General features: G+C 45.8%; 2 protein-coding genes across 7 annotated transcripts in view; both read right to left on the reverse strand.

Moving 5' to 3' along the window:
- Positions 1-1,082: 1,082 nt before the first annotated feature.
- Positions 1,083-23,029, reverse strand: part of LOC147609848 (uncharacterized) — a 100,123-nt gene continuing 78,176 nt past the window's right edge. For 4 of the 6 annotated variants that reach the window (XM_086787022.1, XM_086787026.1, XM_086787025.1 and 1 more), the window contains exon 8: positions 1,083-1,318. The gene's annotated coding sequence lies outside the window, so the exon portion shown is untranslated. Of the gene's footprint in view, positions 1,319-8,098; positions 8,332-17,257; positions 17,375-17,459; positions 17,776-23,029 lie in introns of those variants that run through there. The other 2 variants (XM_086787021.1, XM_086787020.1) reach the window with 2 other exon arrangements.
- On the reverse strand, positions 16,895-22,455 carry LOC147609849 (uncharacterized). The gene is made up of 8 exons (XM_086787213.1): positions 22,440-22,455; positions 22,255-22,320; positions 21,727-21,971; positions 21,537-21,612; positions 18,765-19,238; positions 17,897-18,623; positions 17,460-17,781; positions 16,895-17,374 (listed from the first exon to the last, which is right to left on the reverse strand). The coding sequence occupies exons 1-8, from the start codon at positions 22,453-22,455 to the stop codon at positions 16,895-16,897; spliced, it is 2,406 nt and encodes an 801-aa protein (XP_086643339.1).

Genomic DNA, 23,029 nt, shown 5'->3' on the forward strand with positions numbered 1-23,029 from the left:
TATCAAAACTCTACTCAAGAATGCATGGGCAGACAGTGCCTTTAGATTGTACCTCTTTCTTGTAGAGTTATATAATTCTTGTTTCTCTCCATTTTGTTTTGATTGCATTTTCTATTGCACCATTGTTTGTTAGTATGCATTCTACTGAACCCTAATCTCTTTTATGGTATCAGAGCACCATGTGCTCTGAGCAATGCATTAGGGGGCTAGTGAGGTCTCAAAATGGCCCTATCAAATCTAGGGGGAAAAACTCTGGTGCCCATGGGATAACATAAACAAAGTGCCCATAGTATCCCAACATCCACCACAACACACCAAGTCATAGGTAACTTCTTCCGATTTACAAATCGTCACGTAACAGGCCTTTGCCAACCATGATCGTAAAACGAAGATATTGAAATTGCTGAACTCTTATAAGAGCATATTTTGACCAATCCTACAGGGCATGAAAGGGTAGGTAACAATCTCCCCATAAAATACATAAACATGCCATATTTGCAAGTCCTTGGAAGTTATGCTACCGGGGATGACTTTTTTGTCAAGAAAAACTTAATTCTATTCAAGCAATGCAATTAGCAAAATGATGCCTTACAAACTTTTGGAGGAGACTCCAGTACCCAAGGAATATCAACTTATCTTGTATAAGCAGCAGTAACTAGAAAAGGAGTGTGAAGGCACCAGCAATCTCGGAGTCTCCATGACACAACAAGGAGGTGAGAGCTCTGATTGTCTCCCCATTATTTTCTCACTTGTCTCACCAATAACAGCTTTTGGGTGATTCTAATGAATGTGAGAACAAGCTGACTATTGTTAAAGGTGAAGCAAAATAATGTCCATTTATTGCAGCTTGACCCAGGGTGTTGTGATTCTATCGGTCGTAACCCAAAGTAAGAACTTGCATCTCAATTTCTTTTTACAGGTCAAAGAGGATCACAACACCCTGGGTCAAGCTGCAATAAATGGACATTATTTTGCTTCACCTTTAACAATAGTCAGTTTGTTCTCACATTCATGAGGTTGTCAAGCTTACCCTTAAAGTTTGATGGATGTAAATAATTTGGTTTCTCTGTTAACAAGAGAGAAAAGGTGAAAACCCTTTTTCACTGAGGCTTGCCTAGGGAAAATATTATAAAATAAATAAATCATGAAAAATCAAATATGAGTTTTAATTTCTTAACACATTCATCTCCCTCTCTTCCCTTCACTCACAAGCATTAAATATTTTTTCTGATCATCATCATCTCCTCCCCTTCCCTTCCATCATCTCCTCCTCTTACCTTCACTCATGAGTATTAAATATAGCTATTTTAGAATAAACCTAACAAAGAACATGAGAAAACTTTGGTTAGAGAATCAATTCCGAAGATTTTAGAACCTATAAAAAGATTTCCACATATGAAATAAGAAAAAGCAAACAAAATTTGCAATGAAAAGCCTCACAAAATCAAAACAAACGCTAAGGCTTTCCTAAAGGCAAGCCAAAAAGCGATTACGTCCACGTGGCAAAGATTAATTTCAAAACGGGCTCAAGATTAACCACTCTCTATTTTTTTGTTTCTATACCATCATCATCTCTGCGAAGGAAACAGTGTCCTGAGTGCGCGCGTATGTCTCGATTTCACAAACAAAATTCTCAGCTATGTTTCGTTAACTAAGCAGCATGTAATACACCTTGTATAGTCTACATCTCTCAAGACATTGAAAAAAGAAGTTGTAATCTTTCAACAATCTACAGCTATGCCTAGTTATTCACCATATTTTGCAGAAGGGGAGCGATGAATTAATTAACTCTGTTGCCCCTGGTTCTTCAACAGGTTGTTGACAACCTGTGGGTATTTTGAATTTCTCTACAGGCACATATCTCATCAGATGCTTATCTTAACCATCTTCCTCCTCCATGGGTAAGATGTGATGAAACAATGTAAGAATTCATTTCATATTAGCAGCAATAGTGTAGATGCCACACATGCTGCAAGATGCATGGAGGCAATCGCTATAGATGCACATAGCAACTATGTTCACATGAGGAGAATTCAAGATTCTCTTTCAGATCCAGTAAATTGTTAAGTGTGTGGTTAGACATCAAGAGTGAAACTGTTGCAGCCATTAAACATGGTTTGCTACCTTCTTGCATAAAAGTAGAAAGCATCAGTATTAGTTTTGGACTATTTGTTTAAAAGTGAGGGTAAAAAATGATGTGTTGGGTAACGATGTACGCAACTTAAAGATTAGGTTTTCAAAATTTAAAGGGAAAAACAAGGCCTTGCAATATAAGGTAAAAGCCGAGAAGCTTAAATATGTAGAAACCATGAACAGGAGACTTGGTGCAATAAATGAAAGGTTGTGCAAGTTGCTCATAGAACAGAATAATCACTTTCTTACGTGAAAATTCTATGAGCTTGCAGCTTTTTGCATGAAGAATGTAGAAATCATGATGTGTGTCTATACTTCATGTGTATTTGGCCATGGTAAGGGAACAAATTAAAATCCTTGCGGCAGATAGTCTTGTAAAACAATGTCAAAAGATAATCATAGAGATTGAGTGGATGTTGTCTGAGCCTCAGCTCGGGAGAGCAGCAGAACTAAAGGACAAGCTAGTGACACTTGTTACAATCGGTGGGGATCATGAACACCTGCATGTCATCAATGATCTAACACAAGATGTGCTAGACATATTTCTGATTTCACATGGTCCCATACACAATGTGAGGCATGCTAAGATCCTTGAACAATCATGGGGATTAATGTTGCTGTTCTCGGTTATACATGGACGACTTAGACACGCCGAGCTTGAGGTTGATCTAAAAAGGTGCACAGTCATATCTATCTTAAGTACAAAAGTTTCGTTTGGTGAAGTTAAGTCATTTGATGCCCTTGAAAAGGGGAAGTGGAAGCTTATCTTTGTCTCAAGTGTATTTGAGCAAATTTGTAAAGTGGTTCGTCCGAAGTGAAACTTTGAGGCAATGAGAGTATTATTTGTGCATTCACAAGAGCAAAAGGATTACAAGGAACCTTTCCTAGAGATGGAATCAGATTTTCTATCCATCAACGTCAACATGTTGTAGTAGTTGTGGCTCTGGCTGGCATGGCGAGATCAAATTGATCTTCTAGCTCAAATAGCGAGCTAAATGGATGGCCATGATTGATCTTCTACCACCCCACGTTCGTGATGGTTTGTATCCTGTCACATGCACTCTGCACTACAGTGCATGGTGACAAACTGACTCATCAGCATCAACGTCAACATGTTGTAGTAGTTGTGGCTCTAGCTGGCATGGCGAGATCAAATTGATCTTCTAGCTCAAATAGCGAGCTAAATGGATGGCCATGATTGATCTTCTACCACCCCACGTTCGTGATGGTTTGTATCCTGTCACATGCACTCTGCACTACAGTGCATGGTGACAAACTGACTCATCAGCATCAGCGCAACATTGTAACGATGTTAGTACCATTCAGAATGATATTTGTCATTCAGAATGATATTTGTCGTACGTCGTGACCCCATTGTAATCCTCAATCCAGGATAAGTCAGGCACAAGCTACGCAGGTCATTCTTAGCCATAGCAAGTCAGTCAGTCAGTCTACGTCCCTTAACCCACTTGAAGAGACGCATTCATGCATGTACAGTCAATAGAAACCTTAGGGTTTGCATATTGCACATCATTCATTCATAGCATTTAGACCATGTAGAAACCTCAAATATCATGTAGTATTTATTAGTATATTTACTATGAATTTTATGGTAATTTTTCCATAATTTTTATGCATTTATTGTGGACATGAGCAGCCGGCCAACTTTGTAGTCAGCCGACTGGCTCCTTTGGTCCATATAAATAGATCAGCATCATATTCATTATTTCATTCATCATATTCAGCATAGAGCATTCAACGCTTGGAGCCTTCAGCACAAGGAGCATAAAGCGATTGCAGTTTCCAGCCCTCATAGTTTTCCTCCTACAGCCCTAGGCGCATCAACGCATGAGCATTCAGCCCCTGCATCAGCAAAACGCAGCAGTTTCAGCATTCAACCAACATCCAACCTTGTGTTTTCTGCATCCATACAGTTTTCAGCATTCATCTACTCATCGTTTTGCTCCAGCCACTTGGTGAAGGTAAAACGCAGCATTCATACTCATTTACAACATTCATACACAGTCCAGAACAATCCCAAACAGCCCCTCTCTCCGCCTCAACTTTGCATCCTTCCCTCATTCCATTGGGAAGAGTGCATAGGCTCGAGATTGGACATCATTGGTGCTTCTACAGTTGTGTAGAGTTCAGCCCAACTCTCGGTCTTTAGAGGTCTTGCGTTTGGCTTATCGTCAGTCACACAGTCAGTCTCTTCAGAGATAATAAAGCAAATACTATCTCGGTAACGGGATAGAAGGCCCTTCAGTGGGTAAGTCGGGACCCCATACGGTGAACAGTTCTCAGTGTGACAGGATCCTCCAATACGAATACTTCCGCTGTATGTTACATTGGTATCAAATTCATCTTGTCCACACACACCATATCCTAGCGTGAGGGCATCCTTGGATGGTCAGATTGCGTTCCAGCACGACCATTGACTTCAGCATCATGTCTACAGAGGAGAGTACTCATCAGCCGGAAGACGTCTCCCCCGAAGGAGACCTTGCTCTTTCGACTACAAAAGACACCATAGCTCTTCTTAGAGCTCAGAACCAGCTGCTCATGGAACGTCTCCAACTCTTGGAGGCAACAGCAGCACGTCCTTCTCCGCCTCTAGCAGCCCCAGACTACATCTCCCTCTTCTTTCAAATGGAACAACAAAGAAGAGAAGACGAGGCAAGACGGAGAGAAGAAAAAGCAAAAGCAGAAGCAGAAGCAAGAAAACAACAAGAAAAAGCAGAAAGACGGGACTATGAGAAAAGCCCAACGCAAGATCGACGAAGACCGACGTCAAGCTGAACTCGCCGCATGGGAGCACCAACGAGAGCTCAATTGAGAACATATGTTACTCGAGCACCAAAGAGAAAAGGAGGCCATTCATCTTAGATACCAGCACCTCTCTTTAGCTTCCCCCGCCTCACGTGCCACCAACCAACAATCCGCAACATCAACTACTCTCATTCGCAGTCAACCAAATTTCAGTAAGTATGATGGTAAGTGTGATCATTTAGCAGTTAATCAGTTTATTCATCAATTTACTCCTCATTTTCCATTAGCTAGGATAACATATCCTCAGGATAGAGTTCACGTAGCGGCTCCCCATCTCACTAGTGAGACAGTCACTTGGTGGCAGCATTGGTCTAATCTTTAAACAGACCAGACCACAGGTGTCACAACTTTTAGCTGGGATACATTTGTTCATGACCTAGAGACCAGATTTCCCTCGTCCCAGTACATGACCGGTCTGGTAGATGAGTTCTATGGACTCAGACAGAACGGATTTAGTTTTCCGGAAAGGTTATCACTTTAATACAGTAGTTAGGGCTATCTGCGCAGAGCAATTCATTCGTAGATTGGATCCCAACATTCGGTTCACAGTCCGTAACTTTGAACCCAGTACATATGATCGGGTTTTGACTCTCGTCTCACTCAGAAAGTAGAAATGAAGATGAACAGAGGCAAGCCCAAGCAGTCATCCCAGTCCAGTACCGAACCCAAACCAGGGAAAGATACTCCGTCTTCTAAAGACACAAAGACACACAACAGTCCTAGCTCTAGTTCAAGGGGTAAGGAGTCCAAGCCTAAGAAAACCCCTGAGGAAAAGGCTAAAGCAGGCATCACTAGAGGCTATCTTTCCCCAGAGGAGTAAAGACAATATCAATCAGAAAACCAATGGGGTAAGAAGGATTGTCCAAAAAGGAAAGCCGAGCAAGCCTCCAAAGAGTCTTTTGCCACAGTTGCCGCAGTATCCCCCGCTCCTCCAGACCCGCTTGTTACCACCAATGCGGTTCAGATCTTACCATCTATGCATCCCATGCCATCCGTGGTACTTGATGCTAAGCAGAAGGGTGAGGCGATAACCACATAGAAAAGCCTGATCCGACCTTATGGCTCTGCCAAGGGCCGCCGGTTCATAATCCTTTTTGACATGGGCAGTTCTCAGGACGCCATCTCTCCCCAATTGGCTACCAACATGAGTTGTACCTTAGTGCCCTATCATTTGGAGGTAGACAGGTTTACACCTGGTCTTCGCACTCACATATCTCAACGGGCATAACAGTTTTCTTTTCAGGTTCAAACGACCTCATTCCAGCGAGATTTCATTCTCTCCTTGGGGTGTGACATGATCTTAGGAATCTAGTGGTTTCATCAATATGAACCTATTCTCAATTGGGGACAGAACACCTTTATTATCTCTAAAGGTTTTCTTGAGCCTGTCATGATTCGGGGGGATAGGAGCATTCTTGGCATTCCTATGATTTCTCATCTCCAGGCCTGACGAGCTATCTGCAAGGAAGCGACTCCGTAGTTGCAGGACATAGGGGTATCAATAGTATTCTCCAGAAATTAGAACGGTCCTTTTATTGTGGCGAAAAATGAGGCGTGATGTATATTCACATGTTCAAGCTTGTAAGATTTGTCAAAAAGTAAAGATTCCACATACTAAGAAGGCTGGTTTACTTCAACCTTTGCCTATCCCCGATGGACCTTTCATCGACATATCTATCGACTTTGTAGGGCCTCTACCAAAAACCACCGGATCCCGTAACACTCAGTGTTTCACCATGGTGGATCGCTTCAGTAAGTTCTGCATCAAGCATACGGCCAAGCTCGTCTGTTTCTCAAGCATTGGTATCCAATTTGTGGTTTGCCTAGCACCATTACATCAGATAGAGATTCCAAGTTTACCTCACATTTCTGGAGGGCATTATTTGAAAACTTCAGAACTAAGTTGCAGTTGTCTAGTGCATTCCATCCACAAACAGACGTCGAAATAGAAATACCAGTTGGCCTTTGATGTTCTCAAGTCATATTGTCATGACCAGCAGTCCAAATGGGAACATTATCTTTCATTGGTCCAAGCTATCTTGAACGATACTCATTCATCCAGTATCGGACGGACTCCATATACAAATCAGTCTTTGGTCGCCGTTTCTCTTCTCTTTTGACGAGATTAGTGTCTCCATCTCTAGAGGCTAATAAAACCACGGAAACATTTTCCGAGATCATTGAGTCAGTCAAGGACCGCTTGACCAAAGCACAGGAAGCCTATAGCAAATAGGCGAATAAGTCTAGACGAGATGTCCACTTCAAGGAAGGGGATTGGGTCTATCTGCGTATCATGAAACAAAGATTGAAACAAGTGGACAAACGTTGTCCCAAGGTTTCATTCCGTAGTTTTGGACCTTTCCCAATAGTCAAAAAGTTAACTGATGTCTCAATGAAGTTGAAATTTCCTAACAGTATGACAATGCATGATGTTTTTCATGTTTCTTGGCTAAAACCATATGTTGGACCATAAGTGTTTATGTTTCAAATGAACAACAGCTAGACGTGGTAGACCAAGCAGAAGTCATCGAGCCCGACAAAATTCTTCTTCATCGTTGGAAGCATGGTTCCGGCCGACATATACGTCAGTTCTATACGAAATTCCGAGATTGAGGCACCCACGAAGCCGTATGGCTAGACGATGAGTTCTTTCAAGAGTACCCCTAGTTGTTAGCGGACTACTTGGAAGCCATGAACCTGCCGCCAAGCTAAGCAGCAGGAGGGAATGTCACATGCACTTTGCATTGTAGTGCATGGTGACAAACTGGCTCGTCATCATCAGTGCAACATTGTAACAGTATTAGAACCATTCAGGATGATATTTGTCGTACGCCGTGACCCCATTGTAATCCTCAGTCCTCTAGGATAAGTCAGGTACGAGCTACGTAGGTAAGCCATAGCAAGTCAGTCAATCAGTCTCAGTCCCTTAACCCACTTGAAGAGACGCATTCATGCATATACAGTCAGTAGAAACCTTAGGGTTTGCATTAGTAAGCATTTTGCATATTGCACATCATTCATTCATAGCATTTAGACCATTGCAGAAACCCCAGATATCATCTAGTATTTATCAGTATATTTACTAGGAATTTTCTGGTAATTTTTTCATAATTTTCAGCATTTTATACATCATTTTTGCATTTAATGTGGACATGAGCAATCGACCAGCTCTGTAGCCAACCAACTGGCTCCTTTGGTCCATATAAATAGATCAGCATCATATTCATTATTTCATTCATCATATTCAGCATAGAGCATTCAACGCTTGGAGCCTTCAGCACAAGGAGCATAAAGCGATTGCAGTTTCCAACCCTCATACCTTAGCGTTTTCCTCCTACAGCCCTAGGCGCATCAACGCATATTCAGTCCCTGCATCAGTAAAACGCAGCATCCATACAGTTTTCAGCATTCATCTACTCATCATTTTGCTCCAGCCACTTTGTGAAGGTAAAACGCAGCATTCATACTCATTTACAGCATTCATACACAATCTAGAACAGTCCCTCTTTTAGCCTCAGGTTTGCATCCCTCCCTCATTCCATTGGGAAGAGTGCATAGGCTCAAGATTGGACATCGTTGGTGCTTCTACAGTCGTGTACAATTGAGCCCAACTCTCGGTCTTCAAAGGGCTTGCGTTTGACTTATCGTCAGTCACACCGTCGGTCTCTTCAAAGAATTGCTTGTAAATAAGGTCTTGTTAGCATGCATGCACTCTTCAATACACTTTTTTAGCACGCATGTGCTCCTCAAAATGATGTTGATGTACTATCTGTGTCCATCTATACAAACTCTATTTGCATTGACCTCGGGTTCTAGAGCAACTTTGTGTGTGTGTTGTCCTTAGATTCTAATTTTGCAAAGTTTGCACACCTATGGTGATGTAACATAGTATAGTTTGTATAAAAGTGAGGAATGTAAGTGCACAAGCTTAAGTTTTACAAAGATTGTGTACTAGGTGACCTTGTGTGTTCTTGATTTCAGATGTAAAACATGAATGTATACAATAGGTTAAAGTGTTTGATACTATAGATTTCTTGAATACCATTTTCTCAAAGTCAAAGTGTGCAGCATGTGACTTTATAGTAAATACGAGTGTTCGAGACCTGTTGTTTTAGCAATAGCTTTTTGCTTCTCTCTTTCGAAGTTGCAACCTTTTTGTTCGTGCATGCAAGTGCCGCCTAACCATCTTTAATGTTTGCATTGGTTATCCGTTGTAAGACGGAAGAGTGTGAGTCACAAAAAAATGTAAGTGCCACGTAACTATCTTTAATGTGTGCATTGGTTAGCTGTTAGAAGATCATTCAATATGTTTGCATGTATCGAGACTAATCTCTTTTATTGGACCCTCCTCAAACCCAGAAAAACTCATTCTATTCAAGCAATGCAAAAGATCAAAATGACGAGGATTTTGCCCCTTACAAATTTTAGAGGAGACTGTTGTACCCAAGAAATATCAACTTATCTTGTATAAGAAGCAATAACTACAAAAGGTGTGTGAAGGCACCAGCAATCTCGGAGTCTCCATGACACAACAGGGGACTGGGAGATCTGATTCTCTCCCCATATTTTTCTCACTTGTCTCACCAATAACCGTAACCCAAACTGAGACATTATTTTGCTTCACCTTCAACAATAGTAAGTTTGTTCTCATAGTTATAAGGTTGCCAGGCTTACCCTTAAAGCTTGATGGATGTAAAAAATTTTGGTTTCTCTGTTAACAAGAGAAAAGTAAAGGTTAACAATAGTAACAGGGGACAGGACCGTTGGCATCTTCCAGATTTGGGCGTAGCCCCGAGGGCCTTTTCTTCTCGAGATCGGATAGGAGGAGCACCGACCCCAATTCATTTTCTGACCATGCCCTGATTATTTTGTCCTTAAAGGACCCCTGGAGGCATGACAGGCATGTGAGCTTGAGGATTCTGGACAGCCTCATTCAGGAGCCCGAGATCTGCAGCAGGATAGAGCAGGTAGGGGCGGGATTGGATTTTCTTTCAGGCTCTATTTCGCGCACATTCGATGAGGGCTTAGGAGAGATCAGTTGTTTCTTGCAGGAGGTAGCCCAGAGCCGACTAGAGGGTTTCCAGGAGCAGGAGAGAAGTTTGATGAGTCGTCTTGCCTCTTTACAGCAGCTTCAAGAGAGGTCCCCGGATAGCCAGTGGATCGAGAGTCAGATTAGATCCATAGAGGAGAGGAGGGTGGAGTAGAGGTATCATGCCAGGGCCTCTTTCTGGACTTGGGCAGGCGATAGAGTCACAAGGGATTTCTCTGAGATAGCCGGCCCCCACAGGAGGAGAGACGGTATTCGCAGGTTGCGTAGGCAGGATGGAGCTATTGTTTCAAGTCCCCCCTAGGTGAGATCCATCGCCACGGATTTCTTTTGATCCCTTCTCACTGGTGCCCCAACATCTTCGCAGGTGGTGGAAGCACACGACGGTCTGATGGCATACGAGGGAGGTGGCTCCCCTTTCTCTTTGGTCATTCTTATTGACACCGTTCATTGGTGAGGAGTTGGCGAAGGCAATGACGACACATCCCAGGGGAAAATGCCCAAGGCGGATGGGCTTCCAGTCTCCTTCTTTCTTCGCCATTCGGACCTCATGGAAGGTGGCCTTCGAGCTACCTTCAATAAGATTATGACAGGTGACATGCCAGAAAGGCTCTCAGAGGGCTTGATTCACTTGATTCCCAAGGAGGGTGGTGAAAGATTGGAGATCCGGCAGTGGGTACCTATCACACTTCGAGGGACAACCTATAAGACCTTGGCCAAGGCCATCAGCAAGAGACTTCAGTCGTTTCTCCCATACTTGATCCACGACACTCAAACCGGCTTTGTTCAGGATTGGAGCGTTCTGGACAACATCTTTACCTTCTGGGAGGTGACAACTTCGGCCAGGCTGCAGCAGCAGGACCTCATTGTGCTACTCCTAGACTTCGAGAAAGCTTATGGTAGGGTGGATTGGAACTTTCTATGTGCCGGATGGAATTCCCCATGGAGTGGATTCGTGGAATCTTAGGACTTTACTCAGCCTCACACAACTAGGTTCTCAATCACGGAGCCCGTGATGGCGACAGATGCCCCCTCTCCGACTCGGTTGGACACGGCTATCCTATGGCACCTCACCGCTTCCTATTTGTCGCCGAGGCCATGAGTAGTTTTCTCTCTGCCCAAGAGATCGGGCTTTAGGGATTGCATATTCCCCTCAACACGTAGGAGGAGCTACTGGACTCAGAGTTTGCAGACGACAGAGCAACTTTCCTATCAGGAGATGTGGGGAATCTACAAAGATTTGTGGAGGCCATCGAGGTTTTCTGCCACGCATCAGGAGCGCAGATCAACTGGCACAAGTCGTGTGGTTTTGGAGTAGGCTTAGCACCCGCCCCGACTTGGTGACCACTCGAGGATTTCTAATGGATCCCGAGAGGCACTCCAATTTGATATCTCGGCTGCCAGGTTGGCATGGATCTCTCTCTCGAGCAGTCGCTGACCCCGCTTCTTTTGAGTATTCGAAAGAACCTTCTTTATTGGAGCTCGGCAACCAGGTACTTCCGGCCACCATGTGGTACATCACTTCGTGTTGGGCCTTTTCTCAAGCTTGTATTGGCCATGTACAGCGATTGACCTGGAATTTCTTATGGGCCAGAAGTGATGGGAGGGTAGCTAGGGCCAAGGTGGCATAGAGAGTGATTATTCAGCCTCGTCGTAGAGGGGGCCTAGGTGGCATAGAGAGTGATTATTCAACCTCGTCGTAGAGGGGGCCTAGGCCTCATTAAACCGGCTATTTAGTGTCGCGCCCTACTAGGCAAGTTGATTGTTAGAGGCCTTCTTTCCAGTGGTGAGTCCTGGAAGGATTTTCTATTGGCCCGGATTTCAGCCTGCACTCCGAGTCTTGGGAGCCCTTGGCAGATGGATCTGCACAAAGATGCGAGCTTGTCGTTTTAGCCTGGCTTTTGAGGATAGATTTGCAGCCAGCTTACTTCGTGCTTGGGAGCACCTTAGGCCCACCCTCAGAAAGATACCTCCAATTACATCAGAGGAGTGGCTTCGATAGCCTTTGGTCTGGAACCCCTTGATCCGTTTACCCAGTGGCCACATGATAGGGGCCCGACCACACGTTTCTTGGGTGGAGCACCTTGAGCATGGGACCAGCCAGGTCTCTGGGAGATTGGATCACCCACAGACAGTTACCCCCGGAGGTGCAGGAGAAAGGCCTGATCGGGATCCGGGGCAGAGATAGGCTCAGCATCGACATCAACTCACCTATCTCTCAGGAGTGGTTGACTCCCCAAGACCCGACTCCCTAGTGTGGCTAGGCGTGTTTACCGAGCACGATATCCTAGTGGCGGTTCACGAAGCAGATGCGGACAGTGGACTGCTCACTTTCTGTATTGGATCCCGAACTTCCTTTGGACTGCTCACCTTGCAGAGGATGAGGGTGATTGGTTTTCGGGCACAGGAAAGGCACATTAATCCAGTACCGGCCAAGGTGGCCAGGGATAGATTATGGCAGCTATGGATATGGGAGTGTCGCCCTCTCACGCGCCTGCAGTGGGATCCGAGATAGTAGACTTGGCATGATCCATCGGATCGGCAAGAGACTTTGGATGCCCCCTTCTTTGCATATAATACGCGGCTAGGTCGCAAGATCCAAATACCCGAGAAAGATGGCCGCATGATATCGGTAGCAGCAACACATTGGTAGTCTCAGGGCCTCTCACAATGTTCCCTTTTGTAGAAAATATGAAAGCAAGAGCAGACTAGAAATGAAACAAGAACACAAATGAAAGACAAAGAGTTACCTTGAGATGAGTGTAGACAAGACACAAGATTGATTGATTATTGATGTGACACCTACAATTTATAGGTGAGAAGTACAAGATTGAGTAGACTCACTCATGGGATAAATGTAGAGGTACCACATGGCACTAGACTCAAGACACAAAGACTCAACTGAAACTAGACTAGAGAAATAGTACACCTAGTGTGCACTTATTTCCAACACCCTCCTTAAGTGGACACTAGGAGGAAGACAAAAAGACAAGACTATGACATGACAAAAGATAAGACCAAGACAGAGAGACTAGACAAGGATTGAGAGACAAGCTAGAGGACAAGATGGACAAGACTAGAAGACAGACATAAAGACTGATAGACTGAGAGACAAGACATGAGAGACAAAAGATCCTGAGACACCCCTCCTCAAGTGATATCCTCATATGGGTCCACAAGGACAGGGACAAGATGGATCTAAAACAAGACACAGTCAGATTGATAGACAAATACACAGACAGACAAGACTAGATAGACAGAAGACTGTCTGTAGACAAACAGATGGACCTTGAAGACATCCCCTCCTCAAGGGCAATCTCTGCCTCTTGGGTAGGGACAAGAGAGAGGTCCTAAAGCAGAATGAGTAAGACATAGAACCCCTTGACCTACATCATCGGTGGTCAAAGTGGTAGACAAGAAAGATGAAGTAATCAGAAAGCCCACTCCTCATCATATGAGGAATGAACAGCAAGAGTAGCACAACACTTCGAGTGGCACAACACTTGCACCCCCAAACTTTACATACAAAACCAATGTGGGCGAAAATTTTCAAACTTATGCCGAAATTCCACGAAGTTGCAGATCCCGTTTTCACCCATAGTCACAAAACAACGCGTTTCGCACCAACGAAACCTCTGAAATGTTTCGTGCTAAAACATGCGAAACGCCTTACTGGAGACGTTCCGAGCGTAAGAGCTCTAGGAAGGGGAGCGGCACAACACTTGCACCCCCAAACTTTACATACACAACCAATGTAGACGAAGATTTTCAAACTTATGCCGAAATTCCACGAAGTTGCAGACCCCGTATCTCACCCATAGTCACAAAAAAACACGTTTTGCACCAATGAAACCTCTGAAACGTTTCGTGCCGAAATGTTTGTATGAAACGTGCGAAACGCCTGAGTAGAGACGTTTCGACCAAATCAAGAATCTTACCCGTTTTTCCACCTGTTGCGCATTTTCGCATGTTTTCTTCCGCTCTGCGCGCTCACTTCTCCATGGCACGTGCCCTTCACGTCAACGGTCACTGACTTGCCTGCAGCCCACCCAACAGTCGTCCGCCAGCCTTGCAATCGTCTGCAGCCCACTGCCCTGCTTCAACCTTCTCTTCTTCCTCATCCTTCACCTCTCCTTCTCTTCACCGCTCCTTCTCTTCCTCTTCTCTCTTCCTTCACCCAACAGTGGTCCGCCAGCCCTGCAGTCGTCTGCAACCCACTGCCCGCCAGTCGCCTGCTTCAGCCTTCTCTTCTTCCTCTTCCTTCACCTCTCCTTCTCTTCACCGCTCCTTCTCTTCCTCTTCTCTCTTCCTTCACCTCTACTTTTCTGCCTCTTCTTCTCCTTCCTCTCCCCTCTTCTTCCTCCTACCTTCTTCTCCTTTCTTCCCCTCTTCTTCTTCTTCCTACCTTCTTCTCCTTCCTCCCTTCTCCTCATCTTCTCCTTCCTTTCCCTTTTCTTCTCCTTCCTCAATTCTCCCATCTCCTTTTTTCCCTAATTCCAAAATTCCTCTTCTTAACCCTATTCTTATATTCTATAATGCCTCGCCGCAACAAAAATGACAATACTTGGAATGTGTGGGATGACACTATATTGGTGAACCGGGAAGAACAATTGGTGAGAATAGCACCCCTTTTCCGACGACGGAACAAGATCGTAACCAACTGCTTATCGTGGACATGTGAATGTGCAGAGAAGGAATTGTGACAGGGCTGCCGAAGTTTAAAGTTGAAGGTATGTAGAAAATATGTGAAGCATGCCAAAGCAAACAAAGCATGTATTTTTACGTGACAGAAATGTGAGCAGAAATGCACTAAATGTTGTTCATTCATATGTATGGGGTCTTACAAAAGACCATGTCTATGCGAGGCTGCAAGTATTATGTGACATTTATTGGGCTTTGTACAAAAAGAGCAATTGGGAGATACATTTCCGCGCCATCAAGATGATTACACTATTGTTAGACGGAAAGAAGATGTAAGTACCGAATGTTTTTTTGTTGGTGTGTGTCATCCAATTATATTGTCTTTTGCAAATGTCTTTTGTTGAAAACACATGCACTTGTAGTTTTGTAAGAATGCCATTCACATATTTGCATGTGCTCCCCGCATGCCCGCATGCGCAAAGAAAAGAGAGAGAGGCACGCACTTGCATCCCGTATGCGTAAAGCTTCCCGCATGCGCAAAGAAAAGAGAGAGAGACACACACTTGCATCCTGTATGCGTATGCCCGCATGCGTAAAGAAAAGAGAGAGAGGCACGCACTTGCATCCCGTATGCCTAAAGCTTCCCGCATGTGCAAAGAAAAGAGTGTCGATTCCTGGAGGCATCCGCACTCCCGGTATCAAAGAAATGTGCCAACTCCCAGAGTCGGCCTACCATGTCTGTAATCTCCAAATCGCTCACATGGTGAGAAAACTCAACTGCCTGTGTTTGCAAAATACTAATAGCAAGATCCAGAGTCCACTCCCGATCACATGGTGAGAAAACTCAACTGCCTAGTGCCGCAAAGAGGGAAGGAGAAGGCCACCGCTGAATCAAGTGCCTCTTCCCCTTAGGATGGAAGTATCACCACATGAACTCTGATAGGTGCTGGCTCATGGGGGCCCTCCGCTCCAAATAGGCGTGTAAAGGAGAAGTCGAAAGCCTCCGACCCCTGTCTATTGTCGAGACTACTCAGCCGACAGCGGATAGAGGATATCCGTGAAGCACAAATCGGCATGGTAGGTCTCCTTTGCGGTACACGAGCAAGGTCGGTGCTCAGTGCTCGCTAGTGAGCGCCAAGGCACTCCCAATAGCTCCCGGGGAGCTGAGGCGAGCGGAGGGGGAGGAGGGGGGGGAGAAGGGGGTGGGAAAGGAGACGCTGACAATGCGGGAGCGGGAACGCGAGGAGGCGAGGATGGAAGCGTGGCGGGAGGGGGGGACGGGGGAGGGGGGAGGGGGCAGGGGGGGTGGAGGTGGAGGTGGAGGTGGAGGTGGAGGTGGAGGTGGAGGTGAAGGGGGGGCGCTGGCATCTCCTGATCCTCAGTTTGCGCTGGGGTCTCTCCTGGAAGGGAGCAAAGCTGTTCCTCACTAGAACCCAATGATGCTGAGGCTGTGTCTGCTCTGCTGCGTCGGTCTGAAGGCATGCTGCTATGGCTGTCTCCCTCTACGGCGCCCCTGTCCAGGCTGCCAATCAGAGGTCTCTGTGGGCTAAGCAGGTGTCCGGAGGCTGCCTGCCGAGCCGCATCTGTGGACGGGCCATCGGAGGTTTGCTGCTGCGGTGAAGGTCGGGGTCTCCTGCGAGGGCAGGCTTTGGCCAGGTGGCCGACCTGCCTGCATATAAAACACTGGTTCCGGAGCCCCGAAAACTCAACTCTCTGATCGATCCATCCCCCCCCCCCCCCCCCCCCCCTAGTAACCTGGACCGGCAGAAACGGTCGGTTCGGACCGGGTTGGAAACGGTGTTTCCGAGTTTCCGCGAGGTCCGAAACAGCAAGAAACAGAGTTTCTTTTGAATTTATTTTAGACATGTAAAAAACATGCATAGAGACATCCTATTAAATAAACTTATGTCAAGAGATGCAAAAAACATGCATAGAGACCTCAAACAAGACACATCAAAGACTCAAGTGGACATTAGAATCATAACACTTAATAGAATGTAGATAATGGACATGTATGATGTCGCGGCAAATTCATGTGAACCATAAAAAACTAAAGGCTGAAGGCCGAAGCATACATAGCGAGCTGCAAATTGTGATCATAATACATCATACATATCAGCAATGATCATCACACTTGGGAGTTAGAGGTTCAAAAACTACAAAATAACCGACATGCCGGCTGTCCATAATCCCTAAGGATAAGAAAAACTAAACAAAAAACATGGAACATCAGTGAATCAGTGATCAGTGTTGAGCCTCATCGGAAGCACCCGAGGAGTCTGAATCCTCCTGAGAGTCCTCATGGCTCTCGCGTGTGTCCTCACTGCAAGAAGATGAGTCCTCTCCAGTAGCCTCCTCTCTAGCAGCACTAGTACTAGCTGCAGTCGGCCTCCCTCTCCTACGACGACCACCACGTGTGTCGTGAACTGGTGTTGTGGCCTCCTCGTAAAGCAAAGTGTAAAGATCTCGGTCCTCTTGTAGAATTGTGGGAATATCCCGCACCTTCTCAATGTCAATCTTGTCGACATTCACTTGCATTGGCTCAGGACCCATAGCTGCCCGCTCAAGAAGCTTCAAGTTACAATTGCAGAAAACAAGACGCTCAAGTTGGGCTGTAGTCAACTTGTTCCTCCTCTTCGTATGGTAGAGCGCCCATGTGCTCCAATTCCTCTCACAAGATCCAGAGCTGCAATCTTGTGCGAGGACTCGAATGGCAAGACGTCTCTGTTCAAAGAGCAGATTTAGGATTAGTACATTATACAAATAAGGTGTCGCCGTTAAAGCTTAAGCAGAGGGGCTTCTTACTCACCAACGTAGGCAGACCATGTCCATATTTCTCCCACCATGAGACCGGCTGAAGCTGCGTTTCTCGAAGTTTTGCAGTAGGTCTTGTGAAGTAGCCAGTGTTGTTGCGGAAAGCAAGGAGATCATCCTCTAAGCATCGCAACATCTCCAAATTGCCACCACACCATTTCTCCACATAGGTTTGGAAGTCATCGTTTAGCTCCTCACACTCAAGCTGATCCTCGCTACGCCATAGAGGATGCAACACATGAGCCACGGCATAGATTGGTCTATGAAACCAAACCCAACGGTTTTGCCAAATCTGCTTGATCTCCGCGATTCTACAACTAACAAACAAAACCAAAGAAAGACTTTCAAGTTAGAACTTAGAAAAGAGCCAAGACAAAAAGGCAATTTGGCAAAGGCTCATGAGCCATGAGTCATGAGCGAAGAAGTACGTACCTCTCTACAGATAGGTAGGCATTGTTGTCTAGTGCCTTCTCGATCCTATCCATGTACTCATAAATGAGGCCTAGTGTACTCCCCTCCATGTCCGTAATGCGCAAGACCGTGTAGATGAGATTTAAGGTCTTCACTAATGCCTCTGCCTCTTCCCACCATGCTTCATTGAGCATCTTACGTCTAAAATCCACAAACTTTGGGGTCATACTCTTACCCGACTGGATCCATGCATCACAACTAATAGTGCGAATCAGATTTGGCCGCACACGAAAAAGCCGCTCAAGCACTATCAACATGTATGCAAACCTCGTAGTGGATGGCTTGAGAAGCTCCAAGGTACTATTAGCCCTGTACATGCTCAAAACCTTTGGTCTTTGTGTCACAAATTTGACAATGCTCCTCGCGGTGGCAAAGATTTCGCTGACCCAAAAAATTCTCCCCAAATCCTCAATCAATAAATCAAGACTATGGGAGGCACAAGGGGTCCACACAATTGTTGGGAATGCATCCTCCAACATACTCCCCATGGAGACACAATTGCTTCCATTGTCCATAATAACCTGCACAACATTTTGTGGGCCAATCTCCTCAATCACCTTCTTGATGTGTGTCCAAATAAAGAGACATGTAACGGTGAGACCCGCAGCCGATGCATCAATGGCCTTGTAAAACATGGTGCCTTTGCAAGAGGAGATAAGCACATTATACACATTCCTCTTGCGTACATCTGACCATCCATCACATAAGATAGTGCAGCAATATTTCTTCCATGTTTCTTTCAAAAACTCAAGCTGGCCTTCTACGTTGAGTTTCTCCTTCTTTAATTCTCGTTTGCGGATTGTCTCAGCCGAGAAACCCTCTCACTCACAGCCAATGCGGCTAACAGCCCGCATGGTCTTCTTCCATTGTATGGTGCGAGCCACATTGAAAGAGATAGCACACCATATAAACAAGCGCGTGACCTCCATTGTTGCCTCCTTCATGGCTTGCTTTTGCAAGCCTGCTGTAATGCTTGCTCTTTGCAATGAACCCTTTGCAGGCACTTCCACACTAGGTAAAGGCGTCCTCTTCGCACTAGGGCCCTCACCCACACTCGAAGATACATGTGCACTGTCAACATCTGTCTGGCTCTCAACTCTAGTCCTCTTTGAAGAGGCCACTTGGCTCGAGGATGCTTCACCTGTTGCATGTGCTGCCATATGTTGCTCACCAACATCCAAACCAAGGCGTTGCTTTCTCCAACCCTCAAGTGATGCCAATACATCGGGCGGCACATTTTGACATAAAGCGACATCTCTGCCCGGGACATGCCCCAAATGGTCTTTTACCCGGGTCACTGAACCTGTTTTTTCATATCCACAAAAATTACATTTCCACTTGCGGGAACCCCCACCTCCGACATATCCATCCCCTTTTGTTGCATACTGCCAATAGGGATCTGTAGGCATAGTGAGACTTGAAAGCACTTGCCCTCGAGAACACTTGCCCTTGGAGGCTTGGGCTTGAGCCTTGAAGCCTTGAAGAATGGGCTGCCCGGCAGCCACCTATGAGACTGGAGAGCAGGCTGCTGCAGAGTACAGGCCTTGGGGCCTTGTGGGGGCAAAGGCTTGAGCCTTAGGGCCTTGGGCCCTTGTGGTGATAGGCGCAGGGTTCGCAGAAGCACAGAAAAGGAGAACGAAATGAAAAAAACGCACGCGGCCCCCCCTCGTTTAACCTGAAGAAAAAAAATGTACGGAAACGACGTTTCCGCCGGTCTGCCGTTTTCGGAAACGTCCGAACCGTTTCCAGGGGGCAGAAACGTCGTTTCTGGTTACTATGCCCCCCCCATCCTAGGTAATTGAATGACCTTCGGAAGGGAGAAGATGTCAGGAACCAAACTGTGACCGAAGGCAAGCCCGCTGCTCTAGCCACCACTGAAGCTGCTGTGGGACCAGTCTCAAGCACCGAGCCCACCAATGATCCTATCCTAGAGAGGAGCGGAAGGTACTCGTGGCGAAGTCCAGGAAAGCAAACTGTGACATGGAATACGCGCTCTCCCTGTTTGGCCGCTGCTGGGTCGAAACCATGCTGCCAATGTCTGAAGAAGGCCCGAGCGCCCCTGATGTCAAGGGGACTCATGGCTAGGACCTCGGTCACGCTTTGGGCTATCTCAAACTCAATCTGGTAATGGCCGCGGCCCAATAACTAAACATCCAGGATCTTGCCCACATCTGCAAAAAGGCGGGCCTAGAGAAGATCCCGGATCTCCCCTCTGCTGGGACGGGTGCCAACTATACGGCAGATGGTGGAATGTGCTTGGAGGCGTTCCACCTCTGCGGCGAGGCTCGCTTCCTCTTCCAACGAAAGAGAAAGCGTGATGGGGGTATCCTTAGGGGCGGGCGAGGGGGCTGCGAAAGAGTCCCTCTGAGGTGGGGCGGGAGGGGCCTCCATCAGAGTCTGAAGCTGAGTCGAGGGTGAAGCGGGACGGGGGGAAGCGCGGAGCGCGGAGGGAAAGACCGAAAGCAAGGGAGGGGAGGGGCGGACGACAAAGGGAGGGGGGGGGGAGCGGGAGCGGAAGGGCGCGAGGGGGAGGGGGAGGGGGGAAGGGCGAGGGCAGGCGGGCAGGCGGGCGCGAAGGGGGGGCAGGAGCAGGCGGGCACGAAAGGAGGTAGGCGAGTGCGAAAGGGCGCAAAGGGGTAGGCGGGCACGAAAGGGGCAGGCGAGCGCGGGGGGCCAGGCGGACGCGAGAGGGGAGGCAGGCGGGCAGGGGGTGGGACGCGGATGGGGGCAAAAGGGGGGGGGGGCATACGAGTGGGGAAGGGGGTAGCGGAGCAGACGGGTGCGAAAGGGGGGACAGGCGGGCACGAAAGGGGGGGAAACGGGAGCGAAAGGGGGGCGGGCACGAGCAGGCGGGACGACGGCAAGAGCAGGTGGGACGAAGGCGCGAGCAGGCAGGACGAAGGCGCGAGCAGGGGGGGAGGCGAGAGCTTCAGCGAGCGCTCAAAAAAAATTTAAAAAGATTGCAGAGATTTGAAATCCTGCAAAGATTGCACATCAAGAAGACACTTAAAAATCTCACGATTGAAATTGGCATTCAAAACTATCCAATAGCAAAGAAAAAGGCAAATTCTTGATAACTCAAGATTGCAGAGATTTGAAATCCTGCAAAGATTGCACATCAAGAAGACACTTAAAAATCTCACGATTGAAATTGGCATTCAAAACTATCCAATAGCAAAGAAAAAGGCAAATTCTTGATAACTCAAGAGCTGCATACAAGCATGCAGAGTAGAGACAAACAAAAATGTACTTCAACCATCACTAGGTTGATAGCTAGGGAGTTGAACATTTTGAGGAAGCTCAGAAAGCAAATAGTGTGAAGCAATATTCAAGTTCCTATTTTTCTCTAAATACAAACTTTTTTTATAATTGTCTACCGAGTAATAACATGTGCAATTTTCCTACATTTATTCCCACAGCCTGCAAGTGTGTGCTTTTCTTGTTATTTTGATTAGTGACCTCTTTTTTTTCAAAAGGCCTTGCTCTTCTGGCTCTTCAACAATAGGATCATCTAGCTTTTTATGTGATCGATCTCCTTCACTTTGCAAAATATCTAGGTTTGGTGTAACTGCTTCTCTGTACCTGATAAGATGATGCTTACCATGACCATCCAACATTAACGGGTCGGGTCTTTTATGCCACTTGATAGTGCATACATAGGCAGTGTAGAGAAGCAGCTACAGATAATATCCAGCTCTAGAGCACTGCTTGCCTAAAATATTGAGAGCGTAGAGCTTATGAACAAATATAGTAGCATGACAACCTAACACTTCAAATATAAAAAGACAAACCTTCATATTCTCATCTGCTTCCAATTGCTTGTCTGACCATAGAAAAATGCTTCTTTCAGAAGAGTCGTCTGCTGGTTCCTCAGTCTTTATGTCCTTGCCAAGCATATCATATTTGAGATCCTTTTGCACTTGCTTAAATGTTGCATCATCCATCTCTTGAATCTTTGCGGCCTCGTCAAAGCAAAAAGAGTTAAAGTTGTCCTCCATAGAGATGTAGGGATCACCCTCATCAATGAACCCAGAATCTATAGTGCAAGACTAGGCAATCATTACAAGTGCATAGTCCTACATTTTATATCATATAGCAAAACCTACATCACATCTCCAATCCTAAAAGTTGGGAGCAATGGAACTGCATGATTAGAGTTATCAATGTCCAGAGCTTGACCATCAACTGCAGTCGTCAATGTCTGTGACCTTAAAGCAATATAAGGTCCATAGCAGCAACTTCTTTCTTCTTCTTCTCAATGATGATGTCTTTCTCTATATTTTTTTCCTCAGACTCTTCATCTTGACTTTTAATCTCACCTGACTCCCCTACTTCTCTGACTTCCTCAAGATACTCTTCCTCTTGTCCTTGCACTGAGAGCTCTTCTAGTGCTCCATGCACATACCAAAGGTAGATTGCAAAAGCCAAAGTTTCATCAAGGAGCCTGCACTTTCTGGGGTGCTTGAAACACTTTGCCTTGGTAGTTTGTGGCAATCATTCATACCTTTTGTTGAGTGCATTCTTGTATCTCAGATCTAACAATATATCCTTGATGTGGATGTAAAAGCTTTGTACTCAACACAAACCCTTTCTTTCTCCATCAGACCTTGGAACAACTTGATCTCCTCAGCCAAGAAATCTTTGTGTTGATCTAGTATTTTTGTAAAGTCCAGTCCCTTGTTGAACATCTTATAGAATATGTGATAATCTTCATGTGTATTGCTTCTATAAAAGGAACTCAAATAGCATCATGTCACATGATTTCTTCTCTGGTAGAAACAGATCCCTACTTTTTAGAATGTGAACAAACAGAGGAGACAGAATATAGGAAGAACGTGCAAGAAGCACATAACAAGATCTACCTTCCTCAAGTGTTTTGTCCTCAAATTTGAGGGACCTTTTCATGGGCTGTGCAGGGTCTCTCTCTTTCCCCTTTCCACTGATCTTGTCTTTTTCTACAAAAGTATCCAATCTGTATAAGCTACAATACTTACGAATCTTGACAATTCAGTTTGAGGTATGGTAGTTACAGCTTACCTGGAGCAGTCTCTTACTTTAGTACCTGATGAGCAAAGCTTACAGATCTTTTGAGAG

The sequence above is a fragment of the Cibotium barometz genome, chromosome 50 (genome assembly GCF_041138505.1).
Source record: "Cibotium barometz isolate CiBa-2024 chromosome 50, ASM4113850v1, whole genome shotgun sequence".
Taxonomy (NCBI): Eukaryota; Viridiplantae; Streptophyta; class Polypodiopsida; order Cyatheales; family Cibotiaceae; genus Cibotium; species Cibotium barometz.

What these genes read in the sequence shown, in the direction of transcription:
- LOC147609849 (XM_086787213.1), bottom strand. An exon ending in GCCTACCTATCTGTAGAGAG is followed by an intron (nt 17,782 to 17,896) that starts GTACGTACTTCT and finishes TTTGTTTGTTAG; the next exon opens with TTGTAGAATCGCGGAGATCA. An exon ending in GACATGGTCTGCCTACGTTG is followed by an intron (nt 17,375 to 17,459) that starts GTGAGTAAGAAG and finishes CTCTTTGAACAG; the next exon opens with AGACGTCTTGCCATTCGAGT.